Below are 22,044 nucleotides of genomic sequence, written 5' to 3'. Positions count from 1 at the left end.
GCACCTCTGAATCAACTGTATAACCTAAAAGCTTCCTTAAAAACTGTTTTTAAAATTTTTTATTTCTTTGTTTACTTATGGATGAGAGAATGAGTGTGTATGCATGAGTGGGGGAAGGGGAGGAGGGAGAGAGGGAGAAAATCTTAAGCAGACCACACCCAGCACAGAGGCTCCATCTCATGACCTGAGATCATGTCCTGCGCCGAAATCAAGAGTCAGATGCTTAACTGACTAAGCCACCCAGGCACTCCAAAACTTTTATTTTTTTGGTATAGCCATGTACTTGGAAGCATTCATAAATAAAAAAAAGTTCATTCATTCTACAAATATTATTGGCCCAATAATAAAGTACCACATCAGATGGTAGAAAAGTAAAAGGTATACAAGAGGCTTCCAGTGTTGGTGCTGCATCGTACTCCTTTTGTTTGTCTTCCTTAAATAAATGCTAACAAGAATCAATTTTGTCGTCATTTACTCAACAAGTAACTAAATGCCTATGGTAACTTTCAGACTTTTCATAAAACTCTTACACAACCCTTATTTCATTTAATACCCCTCAAAGATGCTATGAAGAGTCAAGGCCAGTGTCAATTTTTAAAGGGGGCAAATAGTCCCAAAGAGGGTAAAAGCAATATTCAGAATTAACCATCCTCTTTCTGCTGGATACTTGGTGCCTCTCCCTTCATTCTTCATTCTTCCATATCAAACCAGGTATATAGCGAAAAAATGGAATTTTACAGATGCTATGACTAAATAAGAATGTAAGGTAATATCGAGGCAAGAGTAGTAGAAATGGGGAGATATTTCTATTATATCTTTCCCAGACCATTTCATGTAGTTAAGAAATAAATTTTAGTGACTAACTTCGCAGGCTGTTGGCTACGCATAACCTGTCTTTAAGCCAAGTGGTTTCACTGCTAAATGTCTTGTAAGGATATCCAATCATGAATATATTAGTTTGCTGTGAATGTGTCAAATATTGTCCTACTGAAATGGGAAAATCAAGTCTCTTCGGCCAACTGAAGAGGTGCAAACACAGACATTAAATACGGAGTTCATGTTGAAACTGTTAGTAAAAATGAGTAAGAAACTGATCCTCTTTATACTGCCGAGGGATAAGTTTTCTCCAGGAATACTGTGCAGCACGACTAAATTTCATGATCTCCTTACCTGATTTCAGGTGTAACAATCTCTGCTGCCAGACTATCTGAAGATTCTTGACTTCCCAGAGGGATTAACCCTGTAAATACACAAACAAGGATCCAAGGTTGTAGAGAGAGTACACTGAATTCCTTTAGTTTCTACATGAAACCCGACTTTACGCATTAAAAATTTTAACATTTAAAGTTTTCGTTTTAGTTAAGTAAAAGACCATGTCACAATCACCTTATATTATCATTTAACAATTGTGAAGTGTATAACTGAGTGGCAATAACTCCATTCACTATGTTGTGGAACCCCTACTTATTTCCAAAACTCCTTACCCCAAAACATAAATTAATAACCATTAAATAATAACTCCCGAATTCCCTTCTTCCTTAGTCCCCATAAACTTTATTTTACTTTCTGTTTCAATAAATCTGCCCATTCCAGATACCTCACATAAGTTAAATCATACCAATATTTATCCTTTGGTGTCTGGATTATTTCATTCGGAATGTTCTGTAAACTCAACCATGTTACAGAATTTATCACACTTCATTTCTTTTCATGGCCAAATAATATTCCATTGGCTACGTATATGTATACAAATACATATATGTACATTTTCTTGATCTGTTCATCTGCTGAGGAACATTCAGGTTGTTTCCATCTTTTGGCTACTGTGAATAATGCTGCTACAAACATTGGTAAACTAGTATTTGCTTGAGTCCTTGCTTTGAATTGGATATTTACTTTGGAATGAAGTTGCTGGATCATGTGGTAATTTTATATTTAACTTTTTGAAGAACCACCCATTCTTACCAGCAAGGCATGAGAGTTCCAATTTCTTCACATGCTTCCCAAGAATTATTCCTGTTTCTCTTTTTTGGGTAATAACCCATTCCAAATGGATGAGAACCATCTCACTGTGGTTTTGATTTGCATGTCTCTAATGACAATGATATTGAGCAGCTTTTCATGTGATTTTTTTTTTTTTTTTTGGTGTATTTTCTTTGGAGATATATCTATTCAAGTGCTTTAACCATTAGTGAACTTAGTAATTTTTTTGCTTTTGTTGAGTTGTATAAATTCTTACATATTCTGGAAATCAACCACTTATTGAATAGATGATTTACAAATATTTTCTCCCCATTTTATGGGTTGCCTTTTCACTATCAATACTGTTCTTTGATGCACAAAATTTTTAATTTTGATGAAGTCCAATTCCTCATTTATTGTCTATGCTTTTGGTATCAATTCCAAGAAGCAGATCCAGAGGCATGACATGACAATTCCCCATTTTCTTCTAAAAGTTTTATAGTTTTAACCCTTACATTTAGGTCTTTTATCCATTTTGAGTTCCATTTTTTAAATATGGCATAAGGTACAACTTCATGATTTTGGATGTGGATATCCAGTTTTTCCAGCATAGTATGTTGAAAAGACTTTCAGTTCCAGGACTGAATGTTCTTCACACTGATTTTGAAAATCAACTGACCACATATAGGAGGGTTTATTTCTGGGCTCTCTATTCTATTCCATCGGTCTACATGACTGTCCTTAATGCCTATACCCACTGCTTCGATTGCTCTCCCAACTTTTTTCTTTTTCAAGACTATTCTAGCTAGTCAGGGTCCACTGACATTCCATATGAATTTAGGATGGGTTTTTCTATTTCTGCAAAAATGCCATTAATATTTTAGTAAGGATTGCACTGAATCTGTAGATTGCTTTTGGTAGTATTGTTATCTCAATACTTTTGCAGTTTTCAGGGTGCAAGTCTTTGCCTCCTTGGTTAAATTTATTTCCAAATACTTTATTCTTTTTGATCCTATTGTAAATAAAATTTTCTTAATTTCCTTTTTGTATTGTTCATTATGCACATATAATTTATTTTTGTAGCTAATGTAACTGAATTGTATCCTGCAAATTTGCTGAATTCATTTTATTAGTTCCAGGAGATGTTTTTTGATTTTGGTGATCATGTCATCTGCAGAGATAGTTTTAGTTCTTCCTTTCCAATTCATGTTTAAAAAAAATTTTGGTCTAATTGCTCTGGCTAGAGCATCTGTGCTATTTTGAATAGAAGTACAGAAGTGGTGGTAGTTGGTATAATTGTCTTGCTTCTAATCTTAAAGGAAAAGCGTTCAGTCTTTTATCACTGAGTATGATGTGCACTGTGGGTTTGTCATATATAGTTTTTATCATGTTATGGAAATTCCCTTTCTATTTCTCTTCCCAATTTATTGAGGTGTTTGTGGTGTGTGTGTGCATGTATTTTATGATGAAAGGGTGTTAGACTTTGTCAAATGCCTTTTCTGCATCAATTGAGATGATCAGGTGGTTTTTTTCCTTCATTTTATTCATGTGCTACACTCTATTATCTTGAGATGTCTATCCTTATGTGAATTTCATGCATTTCAATTATAGTAGTTTTATTATGTTTTGAAACTAGAATGTGTGAGCTGTCCAAACTTTTCCTTCCCATGATTTTTTTTTGTTATACTAGTTCCTTTGTTGTATCATATAAATTGTTGGATCAGCTTGTCCATTCCTACAAAAGAAGTGTACTAAGAATCTGACTGGGATCGCACCACATCTTTAAATCAATAAAGAGAACTGCAATCTTAACTAGAGTTAATTTTCTGATACCAGAACATGGACTGTCTCTCCATATAGCTAGATTTTTTTTAAAAGGTTTTATTTATTTATTTGTCAGAGAGAGAGAGTGAGAGAAAGCAAGTGCAAGCACCGGTGAGTGGCAGGCTGAGGGAGAAGCAGGCTCCTTGCTGAAAAGGGAGCCTGATGTGGGACTCAACCCTGGGACCCTGGCAATCATGACCTCAGCTGAAGGCAGGCACTTAACTGACTGAGCCACTCAGGAGTCCCCATATATCTGGGTCTTCATCTCAGCAATGATTTATAGTTTTCAGTATCCAAGTCTTACACTTTGTTAAACCTATTCCCAAGCATTTTAATCTTTATGATACTACTGTAGTTTCATTTTCATATTATTTACTAGTAGTACACAGAAATACAGTTGCTATTTATATACCAATCTTTTATCTTGAGACTTTGCTGAACTCATTTACTAGTTCTATGATCTTTTTTTACATCCTCCTTTCCAATCTGAATGCCATTTATTTCTTTTCTTGCCTGACTGTATTGCCTAGAACCTCTGATACTATGATGAAAAGAAGTGGCAAGAGTGAACATCCTTATATGCACCCCCATGTTTACTGCAGCATTATTTACCACAGCCAAATTATGGAAGCAGCTGAAGTATCCAATGATAGATAAATGGATAAAGAAGAGGTGGTATATACACACACACACACACACACACAACTCATATACACACACATACACACAATGGAATAGTATTTGGCCATAAGAAAGAATGAGATCTTGCCATTTGCAACAACATCGATGGAGCTAGAGAGTATAATGCTAAGATTCTCTCTCTCCCTCTCCCTTGATCCCTCCTTGCTTCCACTCTCTATCTCTCTAAAAAAAAAAAAAAAAAAAAAAAAAAAAAAGACAAACCTAAAAGTAGACTTTCACTCAACTACAGAGAACACACAACTTACCAGAGGGAAAGTGGAGGGATGGATGAAATAGGTGATGGGGATTAAGTACACTTATCTTGATGAGCACTAAGAAATGTACAGAATTCCTGAATCACTATATTGTACACTTGAAACCAATATAACACTGTATGTTAACTATATTGGAGTTTAGTAAATAATAACAAAATAGGAAAAAAAAAAGTGATCATCCTTGCCTTGTTTCTGATCTTAGGGGAAAAGCAGTAAGTGTCAGGTTGGCTGTAGGTTTTTCATAGTTATCCTTGATTAGGTTCAGGAAGTTTCCTTCTATTCTTAGAACACTCTTGCTAAGTTTATCACAATGTCACCAACTTATTTTTTAAAGTTAATGATATAACATACACAATTCTCCATGTCAGGCATGTAAGATCTACTTCATTCCTTTTAATGGCTCTACAGGATACAGTTGAGTAAGACTGCTAACTTTTAGGTTGTTTCTAAATTTTACTATCGTAAACAACGCTGTAGTTTATTAGGGTAAATTTTTAGAGCAAAATTCCTAGGTCAACAACATATACATAAATAAGGTTAAAACATAAGAGGTTTATAGGTACCAAAGAAACAAATGTGTAAATTTAAATAAGATGGCCTCTCTTGATGACAAAGGAGCTGAAAGTTAAAGAATTAAGGCTTAGGCTGATTCCTAAATTTTGGGAAATCTCATACAGTTGGTCTGAGATACATGAAAGGATTACCAAGCAGCAACAAGGGTCCAATTACATTCAGAAATAATTATGTGTGTATGTGTGTGTAAAAATACATACTTTTCTCAAAAGCAAAAGTCTATTTCTGACTACTATGAACTAAAAAACCTCTGCACAGCAAAGAAAACTATGAACAAGATGAAAAGGCAATGTAATAAATGGAAGAAAATAACTTGCAAATTATACATCTGATAAGGGATTAATACTGAAAACAAAGAACTCATACAACTCAACTGCAAAAACAACAATTAAGAAATGGGCAGAGGATATGAATAGGCATTTTTACAAAGACAAACAGATGGCCAACACACACATGAAAAGATGTTCAATATCACTCATCATCAGGGAGAGGCATATCAAAACTACAATGAGATGTCACCTCACACCTGTTAGAATAGCTATTATCCAAAGGACGAGATAATAAGCTGTGATGATGTGGAGAAAAGAGAACCCTTGTGCACTTTTGGAAGGAATGTAATTTGGTGTAGCCACTGTGGAAAAGAGTATGGAGGATCCTTAAAAAATTAAAAATAGAAATAGCAAATGACCCAGCAATTCCTCTTCTGGGAATTTATCCACAGTAAATGAAAATACTAACTTGAGAAGGTATCTGTGCCCTTATGGAAACAACCTAAGTTTCATCAATTGATAAATGGATAAACAAATTGTAGGGGGCATGTGTTTGTGTGTATAAATATTATTCAGCCATAAAAAGAATGAAATCTTGCCATTTGTGGTATTATGCACCTTGAGAGCATGACACTAAGTGAAATAACTCAAATACAGGAAAACAGATGTATGTCTGATACATACAGACATACTGTGTGATGTCACTTGTATGTGGACGCTAAAGAAAACAAAACAAAAAACAAGAACAAAAAAAAAACCAAGCTCACAAATAGAGAACTGATTGGTGGTTGCCAGAGGTGGGATGTAGAGGGTGGGCAAAATGGGTGAAGGGGGTCAAAAGGTACAAACTTCCAGATACAATATAACTAAGTCACAAGGATATAATGTACACAGTATGGTGACCATAGTTAATAATACTGTATTACATATCTGAAAGTTGCTGAGAATAGATCTTAAAAGTTCTCATCACAAGAGAAGCAAATTTTCTAACTATGTATGTTGATGGATGTTAATTGGACTTAGTGTGGTGATCGTTTCAGAATATATACAAATAGTTAATCATTAGATCGTACACCCGAAACTAACATAATGTTATATGCCAATTATACCTTTAAAAAAAAAAAAAAGAAAAGAGAGAAAGATATATAATTGTCTTTAGCTGGCCCTGGTTAATTTGGAATAGAGAAAAAAACTTTAGGCTATCTGAATTGGGGTTTCACAAGTTTTTAAGATAAGGAAAGACAGTGGTGAGGAAAACAGTTAAAATGGCTGCTTGGCAGACTGTGTGAGCTGGAAAAAGGGGCCAGAAGAGAACTATCCAGCTTATCAACAGAAACAACAGAGAGGGGGTTAAAGGTGAAATGCAATAGGTAGAATGAATGAGGAGGAGAAAAAGGAGGGTATAGTCAGAGGAAATTCCAGTTTCAGGTAACTGAAAAGCCAAGGGCTGGATATTAGAGGGGCACAAACAACTGTGAAGCTGTGCAAGTCACTGTTTGGGTTCCACATCTGCCAGCATGATGACAAAAGTGGGAGGGACTGACTCTGAGGTAAGTGCTGCTCCTCCCCTGTGAGAAGAGCAGAGCTCTACTTTGGACAGAAGTCCTATAATGGATTGATACCCACCCCACATCTCAGGTGGAAAAAAAAACCAAAAACCCCACTGACTTAGAAAGTTTGACTTTTAAGGCGGTTATAAGAAACTTGCCAGAATAAAACTTTCCAGATTTACTATTAATGCAGGTGACTTAACAAATGTTTACACTTTGACCTAATAAAACTCAAATATTTAAATATAATTAAAATACAAAATAGGCAAGTAAATCTGGTCTCATTACTATAGCCTATTTGCCATAAAATCTGGTTAACAGTTTAGAATTTATATCAACTTCATGGCCTGTTCACTGATTTTTCATTTTCATCCATTGTTACAAGCACTTTAAAATGAATCTAAAATTTTTTATTTATTTATTTTTTTAAGATTTTATTTATTTGACAGAGAGAGAGAGAGAGATCACAAGTAGGCAGAGAGGCAGGCAGAGAGAGAGAGAGAGAGGAGGAAGCAGGCTCCCCGCTGAGCAGAGAGCCCGATGTGAGGCTCGATCCCAGGACCCCGGGATCATGACCCGAGCCGACCCGAGCCGAAGGCAGAGGCTTAACCCACTGAGCCACCCAGGTGCCCCATGAATCTAAAATTTTTTAAAAATTTATTTTAGAGAGAGAAAGAGAGCATGTAAGTGTGGGGGAGGAGGGAAGAGGCAGAGAGAGTCTTCAAGCAGACTCCCTATTTAGTGTGGAGCACAACATGGGGCTTGATCCCAGGATTCTGAGATGATGACCTGAGCCAAAATCAAGAGTTGGCCACTCAACCAACTGAGCCACCCAGGAGTCCCTGAAGCTAAAATTTCTACTGTTACCATAAGAAATAAATAATCTTGGCTACTGAAAAGTTTTTACCTTGAGTTGTGAGTTGTCCTTCTTGAGCCTGTACACAACGAAGCTCTTCAATGGTTTCCTTCAGAGAATCCCTTTCTGTTCTTAACCTCTGGAGGGACATTAAAAAGAAGGAAAGTTATAAGTTTTATGAATTTAGTCATCAGTGGCCTCTGCCTTACCTAAGAGAATGATGAACATCAGGGAAAATGGGCACGTTTCACCTTTTGATCTTCCACAGAAAGATCATAAAAGGAAAATATAACAAACTTGTTCCCATTTAACAATATTGAATATCTACTATGTGTAAGACAATGTTATCCACAGTTAAACATAAGAAACAAAAGTGTCTACTCTGTCCTTAACATTAAGTACATTACATAAATAACATTCTTTCATTAGACATAAAAAATCAAACAGCAAAGCCTTTAAATATTCATAAACCATTACAAAGTAAACATTTTTAAAAGATTCAAAATATGCTGAACAAAAAAAAGAATTGTGTTCTCTGTATCAATTCTACAGAAAACAAAAAGCTACATAAATTTTTAGAAAGTAATGAGCAGAAAAATGTATAAGAAGCAATAGTAATAAAAAAGATAAAGATATACAAAAGAAATTAGTGGAACCAAAAATATTCTTTTAATCTTCTATTTTAGATTTATTTGTGAAACATGTTAATCTTCTATAATTTAAAAACAAACAGGATCTCTAATTAAATAATTTATAAATAGAAGGAATCAAATATCATTATCTTAATTTTAGCAGTGCTCAAAACCAAAATGCCTTATACTCACATCCTTTTCTTTTTGAAGACTGTCAACTTTTTCTTTTAGCCGCTTATATTCAAAATCTAATTTATCTGCTTTCTTCGATTCTTCAGATAATCTATTTTGTAGTTCTACTACCTGATTCAGAAAGGTACCATTAATTTGTATAATTTGAAACATTAAAAATTTTTACTGTTTTCTTTTGCAGAGCTATGAAAACTCCCTGCCCCATATATACTAAAAATAAATAAATAAATAAATAAAAATGTGTATGACATAGCAGTCTACCCCAACAAGAGATCTAGTAGAAAACACCTGCCCAGACATTATGGGTTCTAAAACCAGATCATCCGGAGTAGTAATGTACAAAATCATGAAAGAACCTATAGAACAGGCTTCCATTTCCTATTATACAGGTAACAAAGGAGTCTGGAACTCTTTGAGCACAAAGCCAAAGAAACATGAAGGGAAAACAGTCCAATTGCACAGCTAAGCTTACAAGAAAGTAAGGGAAACCTTCAGGGGCAAAAACTGCAGTGAGAAGTTTGTGTGGAAGCTATGCAGTATCATGAAGCACCCACCAACTGTTAATACCAGGAATCTAGAACTCTGAATTTAAAAGAAGATGTTGCTAAACCACCTTGGGCTTTAAAAGGTGCTGAGTCAGTAAACAGGTTGGTTAGGAAAAAATCCATTAGCTGGGAAAACAGTAAGGAAGATTGCCTGTCTTACAGTGAGTGCTCTGTGTTTAATGAAGTGTGACTTGAAATTCTAACTATGGCCTGCTAATAGATAGATTTGTTTTTGTTTTTATCACATGCTTTATCTCGCAAATCTTAACTCAAGCAATTAATTTAGTCTTGGTTGGTAGTGCTGTGAAATACATGGCCTAAACAAAACATATGCACTCTGGAGGAACACAACATCAACCAAACCCCCAAGCATTCCTGAAGAGAAAGATGAGCCAAATGAAAGAGCGAAGGCCATAAAGAAGTGACCATGAACACCAGTTAGAAAAACATTAACAGTAGTAACAATAAAGTAGTAGAATAAGACCTATAAAGATTTGATTGGAATTATCATTTATAAAATACAAGGTTTAATACATAAAAAGAATAAAGACACAAATCTAAATTATGAAAGGAAGATGATCGGGCAGGTTTAAAAGAACACTCAGAGAACCTGTGGAAAGAAAAATGCTATCATTGAAAAAATACATTAAGCCACAGATCAAAATAGGTAGAATTCATGTATTACAGAATTGTACTGCAATATTTCAAGTTATTGACTCCTTATTTATTTTGTAATTCATTGTTAATACGATCTGTGATGTGTACTTCATTAGTTCTAAAATATGTTCAGGCTTTTTTTCCTTTATTTACTTATTTGACAGAGGGGGCGGGGCGGAGACAGAGCACAAGGAGGAAGAGGGAGAAGCAGGACCCTGGGATCATGACTGGAGCTGAAGGCAGATGCCTAACCAACTGAGCCACTCAGGTGCCCCTGTTCAGTCATTCTTTTCTTCAAATAATGTCTTTCTATAACTCTTGCTGTTCTCTCTTCTGAAACCCTAATTAAATCATCTCATTTTAATATATTTTTTTAAAGATTTTATTTATTTATTTGATAAAGATTGTAAGTAGGCAGAGAGGCAGGCAGAGAGAGAGGAGGAAGCAGGCTCCACACTGAGCAGAGAGCCCGATGTAGGGCTCGATCCCAGAACCCTGGGACCATGACCTGAGCTGAAGGCAGAGGCTTTAACCCACTGAGCCACCCAGGAGCCCCTCATTTTAATTTCATATGTTTAAATTTCACACATAGTTTTCCTGGGGTACATTTATTTGGGGTAATTTCTCAGGCCATGTTCAAGTTCACTAATTCTTTCAACTTTATTGTGTGTTGAAAAGTTTATAATAAAATGTTGGAAAGAAATGTAGCCAGCAAAAAAATCTGCCAGTCATTCAGGGTGTATAGAGCTGTTCTACTGAAACTTCTTTGACTCATTTTAAGCTAGTATATAGTTTTGATACCAAAATCAGATCAGAAAAGTATGAGAGAGAGAACTTCAAGTGAATCATAGAGGAAAAAGATTCTATGTAAAATGAACAAAGCAAAACTAACAATGTGAAAACAACAAATCCTCAGTGACTCTATGAAGTTTAACTCACGAATACAAGGATGGTTTAAGCATCAACAATACGTTAATATAGTTAATCACATTAATAGAAAGGAGAAGTAGTACAGGAATCTCTCCAGAGTGTAGGAAAAGGAGCTGATTAAATTCAGCCTCCATTTAAGATAAACAACCGGAGTTCAACGTGCTAATAATATGCTGGTAAAACATTTAAAGCATTCTATATAAAATCAACAAGAAATGGTTGTCTACTATGATTACTTCTATTCAGAGCTGTATTACAAGTCAAATGTGCTGATTAAGAAGAAAAAGGGTATGGAGTAGAAAGAAACAAAACTGCTTTAATTTGTCTATGACTTCTGATGAGAGACCCTACAGACATTATTAGAAGTAATATGAGAATCTGGCATGGTTGTAAAATGTACATAAAAATCAATTTCAATCATTTAAATGAGTGACAAACTAAAAATGGTATCTTTTATTTTGCTAACTGCAGTTATAAAATCCAAATAAGGTACCCAAGAGTAAATATAACAAAACATGTACATGACATTTAGAAAAAACTTATAAAACATAACTGAAAGACACTGAAGACCTAAATAAATGGAAAGATGTATTCACCAACAGGAACATTCATTGTCGTAAAGATGTCAATTCTCCCCAAATTAATCAACAGCGTCAATGTAATCCAATTCCCAAAAGTTTTGGGTATAAAGGGAAGGAAAAGATCTAACAGACAGTTTTGAAAAAGAACAAGGTGTGTGTGTTATCTGTGTTATCAAATATCAAATTACTAAAAAATCTATAGATAATAAGTGGGATATTGGTGTAAGACTAGACAAATAAACCAGCGAAACAGAAGAGAGTGCCAAGAAACAAACTTATATTTAAGATGGAAAATTTAGGTACTTGTAAGATAGAATTGCAGGTCCTTGTGGAAGAAACTATTAAATAAATGGCACTAGGTTGAATGGTTGCCTACACAGATAATAAAGTTTCACCTGGATCTTTAACCTAGCATCCTACACAAGAACTAATTCCATGTGGATAAGAGACCTAACTGTACAAAACAAACTTTAAATCTTTGTCAAGAAAATAAGAGACTGGCTTACACTCTTATGTAGGAAATGATTTAAGACATAAAAGGTACAAATCACAAAAAGATATTTAATGTTCATTATCTTAGAATTAATCTAAAAAAAAAAAGAGACAGGTTACAGATTCGCAGGAAATAAACGCAGCAAGTGTAACTGACAAAAGATTAATAGTAAGAACATATAAAGAACTTACAGAAATCAGTAAGAAAAAATAATATAGTTTTAAAAATGAATGAAAGATTTAAAGTGGGCCATTCGCAAAAGAATTGTGATTGGTAAATATATTTGTAATTAGGGTAATGCAAAGTATAATCATGAGGAGACACTATTTCATATTCATCCAACTGGCAAAATTTCAAGTATGACAATACTATGTGTCAGTGATGATGCAGAATGAGAGGAATTCATAAAACTTCTGTTTAGTAATACAGTCACTTTGAAGAACAATTTAGCAATATCTAATTAAATGAAGATACTCTAAGGAAGAGGTTCCTTATAGCTGTAAAACTTTCACACACGTACATGTTCTCATTGTATGTATAGTAGCACTTATAATTAAAAAAAAAAAAAAAAAAGTTAAAACATCCTGTACGCCCTTCAATGGAAAATGAGTAAACTGTGGTATAGTGACTCAAAAGAATAGCATATAGTGGTACAAATGAATAAAGCTATCTTTATACCTATCAACATAAACAAATTTCCCAAATACACTGAGCAAAGTAAATCATAGAAGAGCCCTTTTATTATATCATTTATATAGTTCTGAACCATGTCAAAAGTGTTATACATTATATATATGAACTAATATATATGCACCAAATGAATAAAGAGATGCATGGAATGAAAACTACAAAACAGCATAGTGGTTACTATAATGGAGAGGGGAAGAGTCTGTTTTATTCTTTAAGCATAGACACTTGTATTATTCTTTTACTTTTGTGTATTTTGTATTACATAATAATTTAAAAATAAAAAACAACAGAAGGATCTGCTACGGACACTAGTCAATAACCACTGGATAAGAATTAAGTTTCAATGTTAACTACACTGGAATTAAAATTTAAAACTGAGTTAAGAAAAAACAACAAAAAAACCTAAGTTTCGCAGGTAAAATACAATACCTTGAAAACAAAAGTAAGTGGATTTTTGGTAAGCCACAATGTTATAATGGAGAACGTGCTTGAAAACATCATCAAGAAACTTTGTTACTATTCTTTTTACCTGTCTCTTATATGTCTCAAGTTGACTTCGAGCTGCATTGGCTTTTCTTAACTCTTCCTCTAGACTGACAGTGTTCTGCATATACATAGTATTCTTTTCTTCTAAGAGTTTAACCTGACGCCTCAAATCACCAAGATCTTCTAGCTTCTTTTTATATGATTCCACTTGGCCTTCTAGTTTAGACACTTTATCAGAAGAATGTCTAGAATGAGATGGGAAATCAGAAATCAGAAACATATCCAGAGCTGTAAAGCTGTTTTAATAGTGCTAACCCAAGAGGGAATGCCAGAAAAGAACACATGCTAATGAAATTATAAGACCAAAGGTGATTCCAGATTAATGTTTTGTTCAGGCTAAAAATGACGACCAAAATCACAGCAAAATGTGTAATGGAGAATGTTATGTAATTTAAGGAAAGCAAGTGGTGGTGGTGGTGTGTGTGTGGGAGGGGTAACGAGCAGAGTCACATGTAGCTCAAAAGCAAAATAAACTGTGCAGGGTCCAAACGATCTGGCAATTAGAATGTTATTAATGACCACAGGAACAGCTATTTTCATGGAGTAGTGGGGGCAGGAGGTGGCAAATTTTAGGAAGTTAAGGAGACAATATAGATTTCACCTTGTGTGATCTAAAATTTGTTTTGGAGGGAAGCAGAGAGCAATAAGTCTTTCTGTCTAAGAGGAAAGAGACCTAAACATATAAACGTATGCTAAGGTGGGAGATCCAAATGCTAAGAAAAATGATGACTGATATAACACAGTCCTTGTGTAAGCAAGAAGTGTTGAGATCCAGAGCACTTAAAAAGGAATTAGTACTAGACCTGAGAAAGAGTAACAAGTCTACATTCTAAAAGCAAAATGAAAACACAGGTGGGAATGCAGGGCAGTTAGGTGCAGGAAGTACAGGACATAGAGAGTCCCACAGTTCATGGCCCCTTTCCTTGATGCAGCAGGAGACAATGTCATCCACTGACACTAAGCATGGAGAAGTATGGGGGGTGGGTATCCAGTGAGAAGTTATGGAAATATGTACTAGCTATGAGAGGAATGGGAGACAGAACTATCTACGATGAGCAGTAGAATGGTGGACCACAGGTAAGAACCCAATGAAGAGTAAAGATCATGAATTTGTAGCAGGACAAAACTACAGCACTATGTGATTTTCTCTATTCCTTCTCAGTATTCAAAGAGCAAAAGTTAAAATGGCTGGAATGATCCAACAGAGGATATAGATTATACAAGTGGAATGGTCAGAAAATGAGGTGGCAGGGAGTGAAGGCACTTAGTGAGGAACAGGCAAAGTGCAGATAAAATGGTCCAGCAAGGAAATGACTCCTCGTGGGTGTGACAGCATCCAAGGAAGAGGAAGACTGTGACCAGAGGGCTTGAAATTAAAGAAAAGGAGTCGTAATAAGAAAAGCTCCAGAGCTACGCAAGTATGAAGCGACGGTTGGAGGTTAATTTCTATTTAACATTTATATAGCATGTACTTGCCAGATACTGTCCCAGCTGTTTAGAAATATCAACTCCGTTCTGCATATCAATCTGAGGTGGGTATGTGCATCACCTCCATTTTACAGATGAGAAAAGGGTTACATAGAGATTAAATAAATGGTAGCACTGGAATCTGAACTCAGATTGTCCAGTAGGGTTAAGTTCTCTTAAACACCATGCAGTGTTCAGAGATCCTAGAGTTTGTAACATCATTGGTAGAGGTGTTCTGGGTGATGACAGGCCCGAGATTGTAACAAGATGGGAGGACCGTTTACCTAAGAACATCTATTTCATCTTTTAGAGACTGAGCTTCATCTGCCAAAGTGGTCAGTTCATCATTCTGTTGCCGAAGTTCAGAGATTTCCTTTTCTAACTCTTCACAGCGTATACGATAATCATCTTTGGCTGCTTCTAGTCTGTAACCAAAACAAAATAGACCAAGAAAGTACTATTTATTGTCTAGCAATTCTCCTTTGAACGATAAAAGGAAATAAAAAACGAGAATAAACTCTTGAATCTTCTGTGACCATAAACTCTATCTCTAAGTTTTAACTGTCCTGAAAACAGATTCCCCTGGTCCAAGGCTTGCGGAAACTTACAACTGATCACCACTCCTCTATTCAAAAAACTGGATGTCAAGAAATATTTCTCAAAAGACAGCACACGTAATTCATTTAAAGCTTTATTTTTTTACTATGAAAGTAACATATGTTTCTTGTTGAAAGTTTACAAAATATAGAAAAGCAAAGAAGATAAAAATCATGTACTGATCTAAATAGAGCATACTGTTAACATTTTTGAGTGTATCCTCCAGGCCGGTTGCTATTCATAGATCTTTTCCCTCTAAATATGGATAATACTATTCCTACTTCTTACTTTATTTTGCTTAACATAAAGCCTTCCTTTTGATTTACAAGACTGTCATGTCACAAATATTTATTTTTGATTATTTACTTTCAATTTAATTTATATAATCCTTAATGTTAACAGAAATTTATATAATTCTTAATGTAACAGAAATACTAATTTTTATGTAATTCTATTGATGAATTTTGTACTTTATGGTTTCCACTTTAAGTGTATGATTAAAGATTTTTTCTTTTATTCTATATTTTCTGTTAGGATTTACATAGTTCCATTTTTAACAAAGAAATTCTCATTTCCCCTTGAATTCATTTTATTATATGATATAATGTAGAAATCTAACTTTTCCTGCCAAAATATCTACCCACGACCCCAAAATCATTTAACAAATAATTTAACCTTTACCTATTGATTAAAAAAATGCTGCCTTGATTACACATTTTTATATACACTTGGGTTGGTTTCTGGATCTTTGCTTGTGTTACTAGTTTGTCTGTATTTTGCTGCACCAGTACCAAGCTTTTAAAATTAGTAGAGAAATAAACATTTGAACACTGGACATGGAAAGTACTCCTTTATTATACTTTGTGTGTAAATGTTCTGGGAACCTCTTGGTCATCAATATGTCCAGGTGAAAATAAAATTTAAATTGGAATTGAGTTCAAATTATATAATAATTTAAGAGAAAATGGCATTCTTACAATCTTTCATTAAAAACATGAAAACAAAACATGTTAACATGTTCTCTCTCTCCATATATTTAAGTAATTTCTATGTATTTCATAAGTTTCCATCATATAAGTCCCTCATATTTCTTTTGAATTTTATTCTTTGAATACTTGTGTATTTATAAATGCCAAATTTTTCCTGATGATAACCAGTTATTGATAGAAAACCTTATGACCTATACAAATGTCTTATAGTTACCCTCTCCCCATTAACTGTTTACTGGTTCTGAGAACTTTTCAGTTGATTCACTTAACATTTTCTAGGTGGACGAGCCTATTACTTTTAATGATTTTAATGATTACATTTAATGTTCATTTGTTTTTGGTCATTCCAAAATTTTAATGTCATTTCTGTTTCATTTTCTAGAAAAGTAATAACTAAATTATATGTGCCGGGCAATACCCTCAGCACTTTACATATGTTAACTCATTTAATACTAAAAATTTCTAGAAGGTAGGTAATTATTTTTTATTTTTATTTTTTAAAGATTTTATTTATTTGACAGACAGAGATCACAAGTAAGCAGAGAGGCAGGCAGAGAGAGATGAGAGATGAGGAAGCAGGCTCCCTGCTGAGCAGAGAGCCTGATGTGGGGCTCGATCCCAGGACCCTGGGATCATGACCTGAGCCGAAGGCAGAGGCTTTAACCCACTGAGCCACGCAGGTGCCCCAAAGGTAGATAATTATTAAGACCATTTTATAGTGGATGAAATGGAGGCATGACCAAGGTTACAGAAATACTAAGTGGCAAAGCCAGGATTTATAGAATGTCTAGGAAAAATTCAAGTATTAGATTAATACTCATCCTCCTCTTGTTCTTAACTTTACTGAGAATTTCATATACCAAGCTTATTTTATACTATTCCTTGTCCTTTAACTTATGGATTGAAGGAACTAAAATAATAAATTTAATAGTTATTGTAATAGACTTAACAATATTTGACAGGTTAATAATCCTGGGATAGGGGCGCCTGGGTGGCTCAGTGGGTTAAAGCCTCTGCCTTCGGCTCAGGTCATGGTCCTAGTGTCCTGGGATCGAGCCCCACATCGGGCTCTGTGCTCTGCAGGGAGCCTGCTTCCACCTCTCTCTATCTGTCTGCTTCTCTGCCTACTTGTGATCTCTGTCTGTCAAATAAATAAACAAAATATTTAAAAAAAAAAAAATCCTGGGATAAAGTTTATTTTAATATAGTACTGTATTTAATTTGCTATTGTTTTAGTTAGGATTATTTAAAAAAAATTCATAAATGAGATGTCAGTACTCCTTTTTTTTGATGTTAGGATTTTTCTTTTCTTAAAATTATTTTTGTTGATGTTGATGTATGGGAGGGAAAACTGGAAGCAAATGCTTATATGCCAGCTGTTACCACTGTTTGGAAAACCCTCCCCAACTCTTTATTTTTAAGTAACTGAAATCTATGACAATTGGAAAGGCAGATCAATGAAAATCTGCATATCCTTTGCCAGATTCACCTACTATTAACATTTTGTTTCACATACTTTCATTTGCTTAAGAAAACAAACGCACATACTTTTTTAGAGAACTATTCAAAAGGAAGCTGCAGAGGTCATGACCCTTCACTCCTAATAAATACCTCAGCAAGAAGGACAATCTTTCATACATCATCATAATACCACCTTTGTATCTAAGACAACTAATGTTAATTTAATAATATTATCTGATAGTCCATATTTAAATTTCACTAACTGTGGTAAAAATGTCTTATAGTTCCCTCTCCCCACCCTAATCCAGGATCCAATAATTTTCAGATTATCTTTAATAGTATTATCCCTTTGTCTTTCCCTCCTTTTGTTTTTATAACTTTGACTTTTTTGAGTAGTCTTAGCCATCTTTAAGGATATTCCTTATTCTGATTATTTCTTCGTGATTACATTCAGGTTAAATATTTGGCACAAATACTACATAGCACTGGGTACAATGTGGATGGTGCTAAGTTTGATGAGTTGGTTAAAATGGTAACTGCCAGATCTCACCAATAAAAAGGTATATTGTCCCTTTTGTAATTAAAAATGAACTATGAGACTTAAATCTTTAAAAGCTACCGAAGTTCAAAAAAAAGGAAAGAAATTAAAGGTAGAAGGTCGTAATAAAGATCAGCCAGAAGCATTTTATCTGACTATAAAGAATAATAAACACTGAGGGGCGCCTGAGTGGCTTTTTCGGTTAAGTAACCGACTCTTGATTTCAGCTCAGGTCATGATCTTAGGGTCATGAGATCCAGGCTCATATTGGGCTCCACACTCTCTCCCTTTCTGTCGCACTTATACAAGAGCTCGCTCTCTCTCTCTCTCTCAAAAAAAATTAATACATACTGAGATACACAAATATGTAGTACTGATACAGTATCTGAATTAAGTGCTTCAAAATATAAATTGCAGTATGTACTGCAATGATAAAAGCTTTAGACACTATTTCCTTTACAATGAAGGACAGGATATTTCTAAATACCACTTCCTCAAACCATACTTTAAAAACCTAGCCACAATTTAGAAACAAAAGGGTGGGGGAAAAAAAAGAAACAAAAAGGTACAGTCATACTTAAATTTTACTATCTTCTGATTCTGTCTTAGAAAGTCAAGATGCAGGGCACCTGGTTGACTCAGTCGGTTAAGTGTCTGCCTTCGGCTCAGGTCATGATCCCAGGGTCCTGGGATAGAGTCCAACGTCGGGCTCCCTGCTCAGCGGGGAGTCTGCTTCTCCCTCTGCCCCTTCCCCCAGCTCGTGCGCTCTCTCTCTCTCTCTCTCAAAAATAAATAAAAATAAAATCTTTTAAAAAAATAAAAAGTCAAGATGCAGATGAAGGGTACTCAAAACTTTTTGGCTTCCTTTGCACTCTTAAAATTACAGAAATTGCAAAGAACTTTTGTTTATATAAGTTTTATCTATTGATGTTTACTTATCATATTGAGAAATTAAAACAAACATCTAAATACATTGAAAATTATCAGTAATAAATCCACTATATTATAGACAACACAGTTTATGAAAAAAAACTATATTCTAAATCAAAAAGTAAGAAGAGTGGTAATATTTTATACTTTTATGATTCAAATAATCCAGTTTAACAGAAGATGGCTGAAAAAAAAAAAAGAGCTGGATTGTCAGAGCTATTTCAATATTCATCTGTAGTGATGGCTTTCTGGCTGAACTATATGAAGGAAATCCACCATCGCACAGATATGTAGTTAGAAAAGAGGGGTCTGGAAGACTCTCTGAAAGGGTCTCAGGGAACCGAAGAGGTCCTTAGACCAAATCTTGAACTGCTGATGTAGATCATAGGGGGTGGACTATTTCTGAAGTTTTAGAGAAGACTTAAGAATCATTTTATTCTTTCCTGTGAATACAAAATATTCTATTTCTTACTGCTAAGTCCTTCAATTTTGTGGTTCTGTTTTGTCTGGCAGGACACTAAATTTTTCCTTTTCTTCTTTTCCCTTTCACCATCCAACTGCCTAACAGTCATTTTTCCTTCCTTTTGCCCTTTTCCTCTCCAAGATGTGTTTAGAAGACTGTCCCTTTAAATCAGGTTGCCTTTTAAATAAGTCTGACTCTATAAATCAGGCACCTGGCATTTATACTGTGTCTCTTTAAACCAAGTGTCTGCAAAGGGCACCAATCTCTTTAAATTCAGTGCCTCTATGTTTTTATGGAGTCTGGTCCTTTAAGATGATGTGCTTAATTATGGTATTTCCCCAGTTTGTAATCCAATCTTCTTTTATTTTAGAAGTAGTTCGGTGAATTTAATCTTTTAGTCTCTCCAACTCACCCTCAGGCCCCTTCACTAGTGTTTTTCTGTCTTCCTCTAATTTTTTTGTCAGTCTGCCTTTACTTGCCTCAAAGCACCGAGTAGGACTGGGGGGGACAGTGTGTGGGATGTGTGGCTCATGTGTGTTTTCTTCACAGTTTTATTTCAGTTGAGGCATTCTGTCTTCAGGTAATAATGAGCATGTAGTTTTTTTTGTTTTTGTTTTTTAAAAAGATTTATTTATTTATTTGAGGCGGGGAGTGGGGGCAGAGGGAAAGGGAGAGAAGGAATCCCAAGCAGGCTCTATGCCCAGTGCAGCGCCTAACATGGGGCTCGATCTCACGACCCTGAGATCGTGACTTGAGCTGAAACCAAGAACTGGACACTAAACCGACTGTGCCACCCTGGTGCTGCCAAGGGTGTAGCTTTGATAGAATTTTTCCTAGATGTGAAGTTACTGTGTGTCATGTGGTAAGATTTGGGGGAAGTTGTTTATTTCACATCCTCCTCCTTGGTCTGCAGCTATCCAAAAGCCCTAACACTACATTTTTAACATTAAAAGATAGTTAACCAAATCTTAAAAATTAGACTTTAGTAAGGTCTTTTACCTGAATGTTTCTTCTTGGAGTTGTTCCAGCTGAGTTTGGAGCTGCAGATGCCTTCTTCCTGCAGGACTGTTAGGATCTTCTATAGAATCAGATTGATTAAGTCTTTCCATTAATACCTGATTCTCTGCCAAGAGACTACTTTTCTCCTCTTGCAATGCTGCAACCTGTTAGCATATAGAAAGACAGCAATTATTTCTTCTAATTACACTGGGATCAGCAATCACTTGTGAATTACCATTAGAAAGCCTGTTTTAATCAACTTTCCCTTACAACTGTAACATTACTTTGGAATATTGCACAGGCAGAGCAATATTGTAAGAGTAAGCAAGAATTCATTCTTTATATCTGAAAAGATAGTTCACCAAATAAGATATGTAAATGGCAACTAAGCACACAAAAGGATACTCATGATTAATCATTAAGGAACTGCAAATTAAAACCACAATGTTATACTCATACACTCCTACTGGAATGGCTCAAACAAAAAATATTGCTATACCAAGTTTTGGGAAAGATGTAGAACTTTTCTGAAGTAGGCTCCACATGGAGCCCAACATAGGGCTTGAACTCATGACCCTGAGATCATGCCCTGAGCTGGGATCAAGAGTCAGATGCTTAATGGACTGAGCCACCCAGGTGCCTCTGAAGATGGAGAACAAATGGAAGTCTCATACATCTCTGGTGAGAATGTAAAATGTTTCAAGCACTTTGGAAAACAGCTTTGCATTACCAAAAAAAAAAAAAAAAAAAAAAAAAGTGCAACTACCACATGACCCAGTCAGTATTTACAAACTCAAGAGAAATAAAAGCACGGGGCCCACACAAGGACTTATAAAGAATGTTAATAGCATTTTTGCTTGTGATAGAGAAAAACGAGAAACAGCACAAATGTTCATCAACAGGTGAATGGAAAAATTCTAATATATTCATATAATAGAACACTATTTGGCAATTAAAAAAAAGAATTAACTATTGATACTGTCAAAAATAATGAACTCAGATGAAAAATAAGTATAAATAATGTATGATTCTTTTTATATGCAATTCTAGAAGATATGAACTAATCTATAGTGACAAGGCAGAGCTGGGGACTGGAGGGGGAATACAAAGTCATGAGGAAACTTTTGAGCGTGATGGGCTCATTATATTAATTGTGGTAACGTTTTTACACATTCATATATAAATCAACATGCATGAAAATTGTACATTTTAAATATGAACAGTTTATGTGTTAATTACAGCTCAATAAAGCTGTAAAAACAAAAGCCACCTGCCATTTCTAATTCTTACTTGCCACCCCCCACTTTCCCCTGAACTCGTTCTGATTGGGCTACTAGCCCTACC

The 22,044-nt window shown here is 35.0% G+C and overlaps 1 protein-coding gene across 2 annotated transcripts in view; it reads right to left on the bottom strand.

Moving 5' to 3' along the window:
- The window catches only part of LOC111144603 (hook microtubule tethering protein 3), a 110,686-nt gene that overhangs the window by 35,124 nt on the left and 53,518 nt on the right, over positions 1 to 22,044 (bottom strand). For both annotated transcript variants that reach the window (XM_022498983.1, XM_022498984.1), the window contains exons 9-14: positions 20,701 to 20,864; positions 15,008 to 15,148; positions 13,240 to 13,441; positions 8,815 to 8,925; positions 8,042 to 8,129; positions 1,171 to 1,240 (exon numbers count right to left, since the gene is read on the bottom strand). In XM_022498983.1, coding sequence (XP_022354691.1) covers positions 1,171 to 1,240; positions 8,042 to 8,129; positions 8,815 to 8,925; positions 13,240 to 13,441; positions 15,008 to 15,148; positions 20,701 to 20,864 — 776 coding nt within the window. The remainder of the gene's footprint in view (positions 1 to 1,170; positions 1,241 to 8,041; positions 8,130 to 8,814; positions 8,926 to 13,239; positions 13,442 to 15,007; positions 15,149 to 20,700; positions 20,865 to 22,044) is intronic.

This window comes from Enhydra lutris, unplaced genomic scaffold (assembly GCF_002288905.1).
Source record: "Enhydra lutris kenyoni isolate GAN:26980312 unplaced genomic scaffold, ASM228890v2 scaffoldscaffold11, whole genome shotgun sequence".
In the NCBI taxonomy this organism is placed as follows: Eukaryota; Metazoa; Chordata; class Mammalia; order Carnivora; family Mustelidae; genus Enhydra; species Enhydra lutris.
The sequence above is the reverse complement of the archived record's forward strand: the minus strand, read 5'-3'. Positions and strand labels throughout refer to the sequence as shown.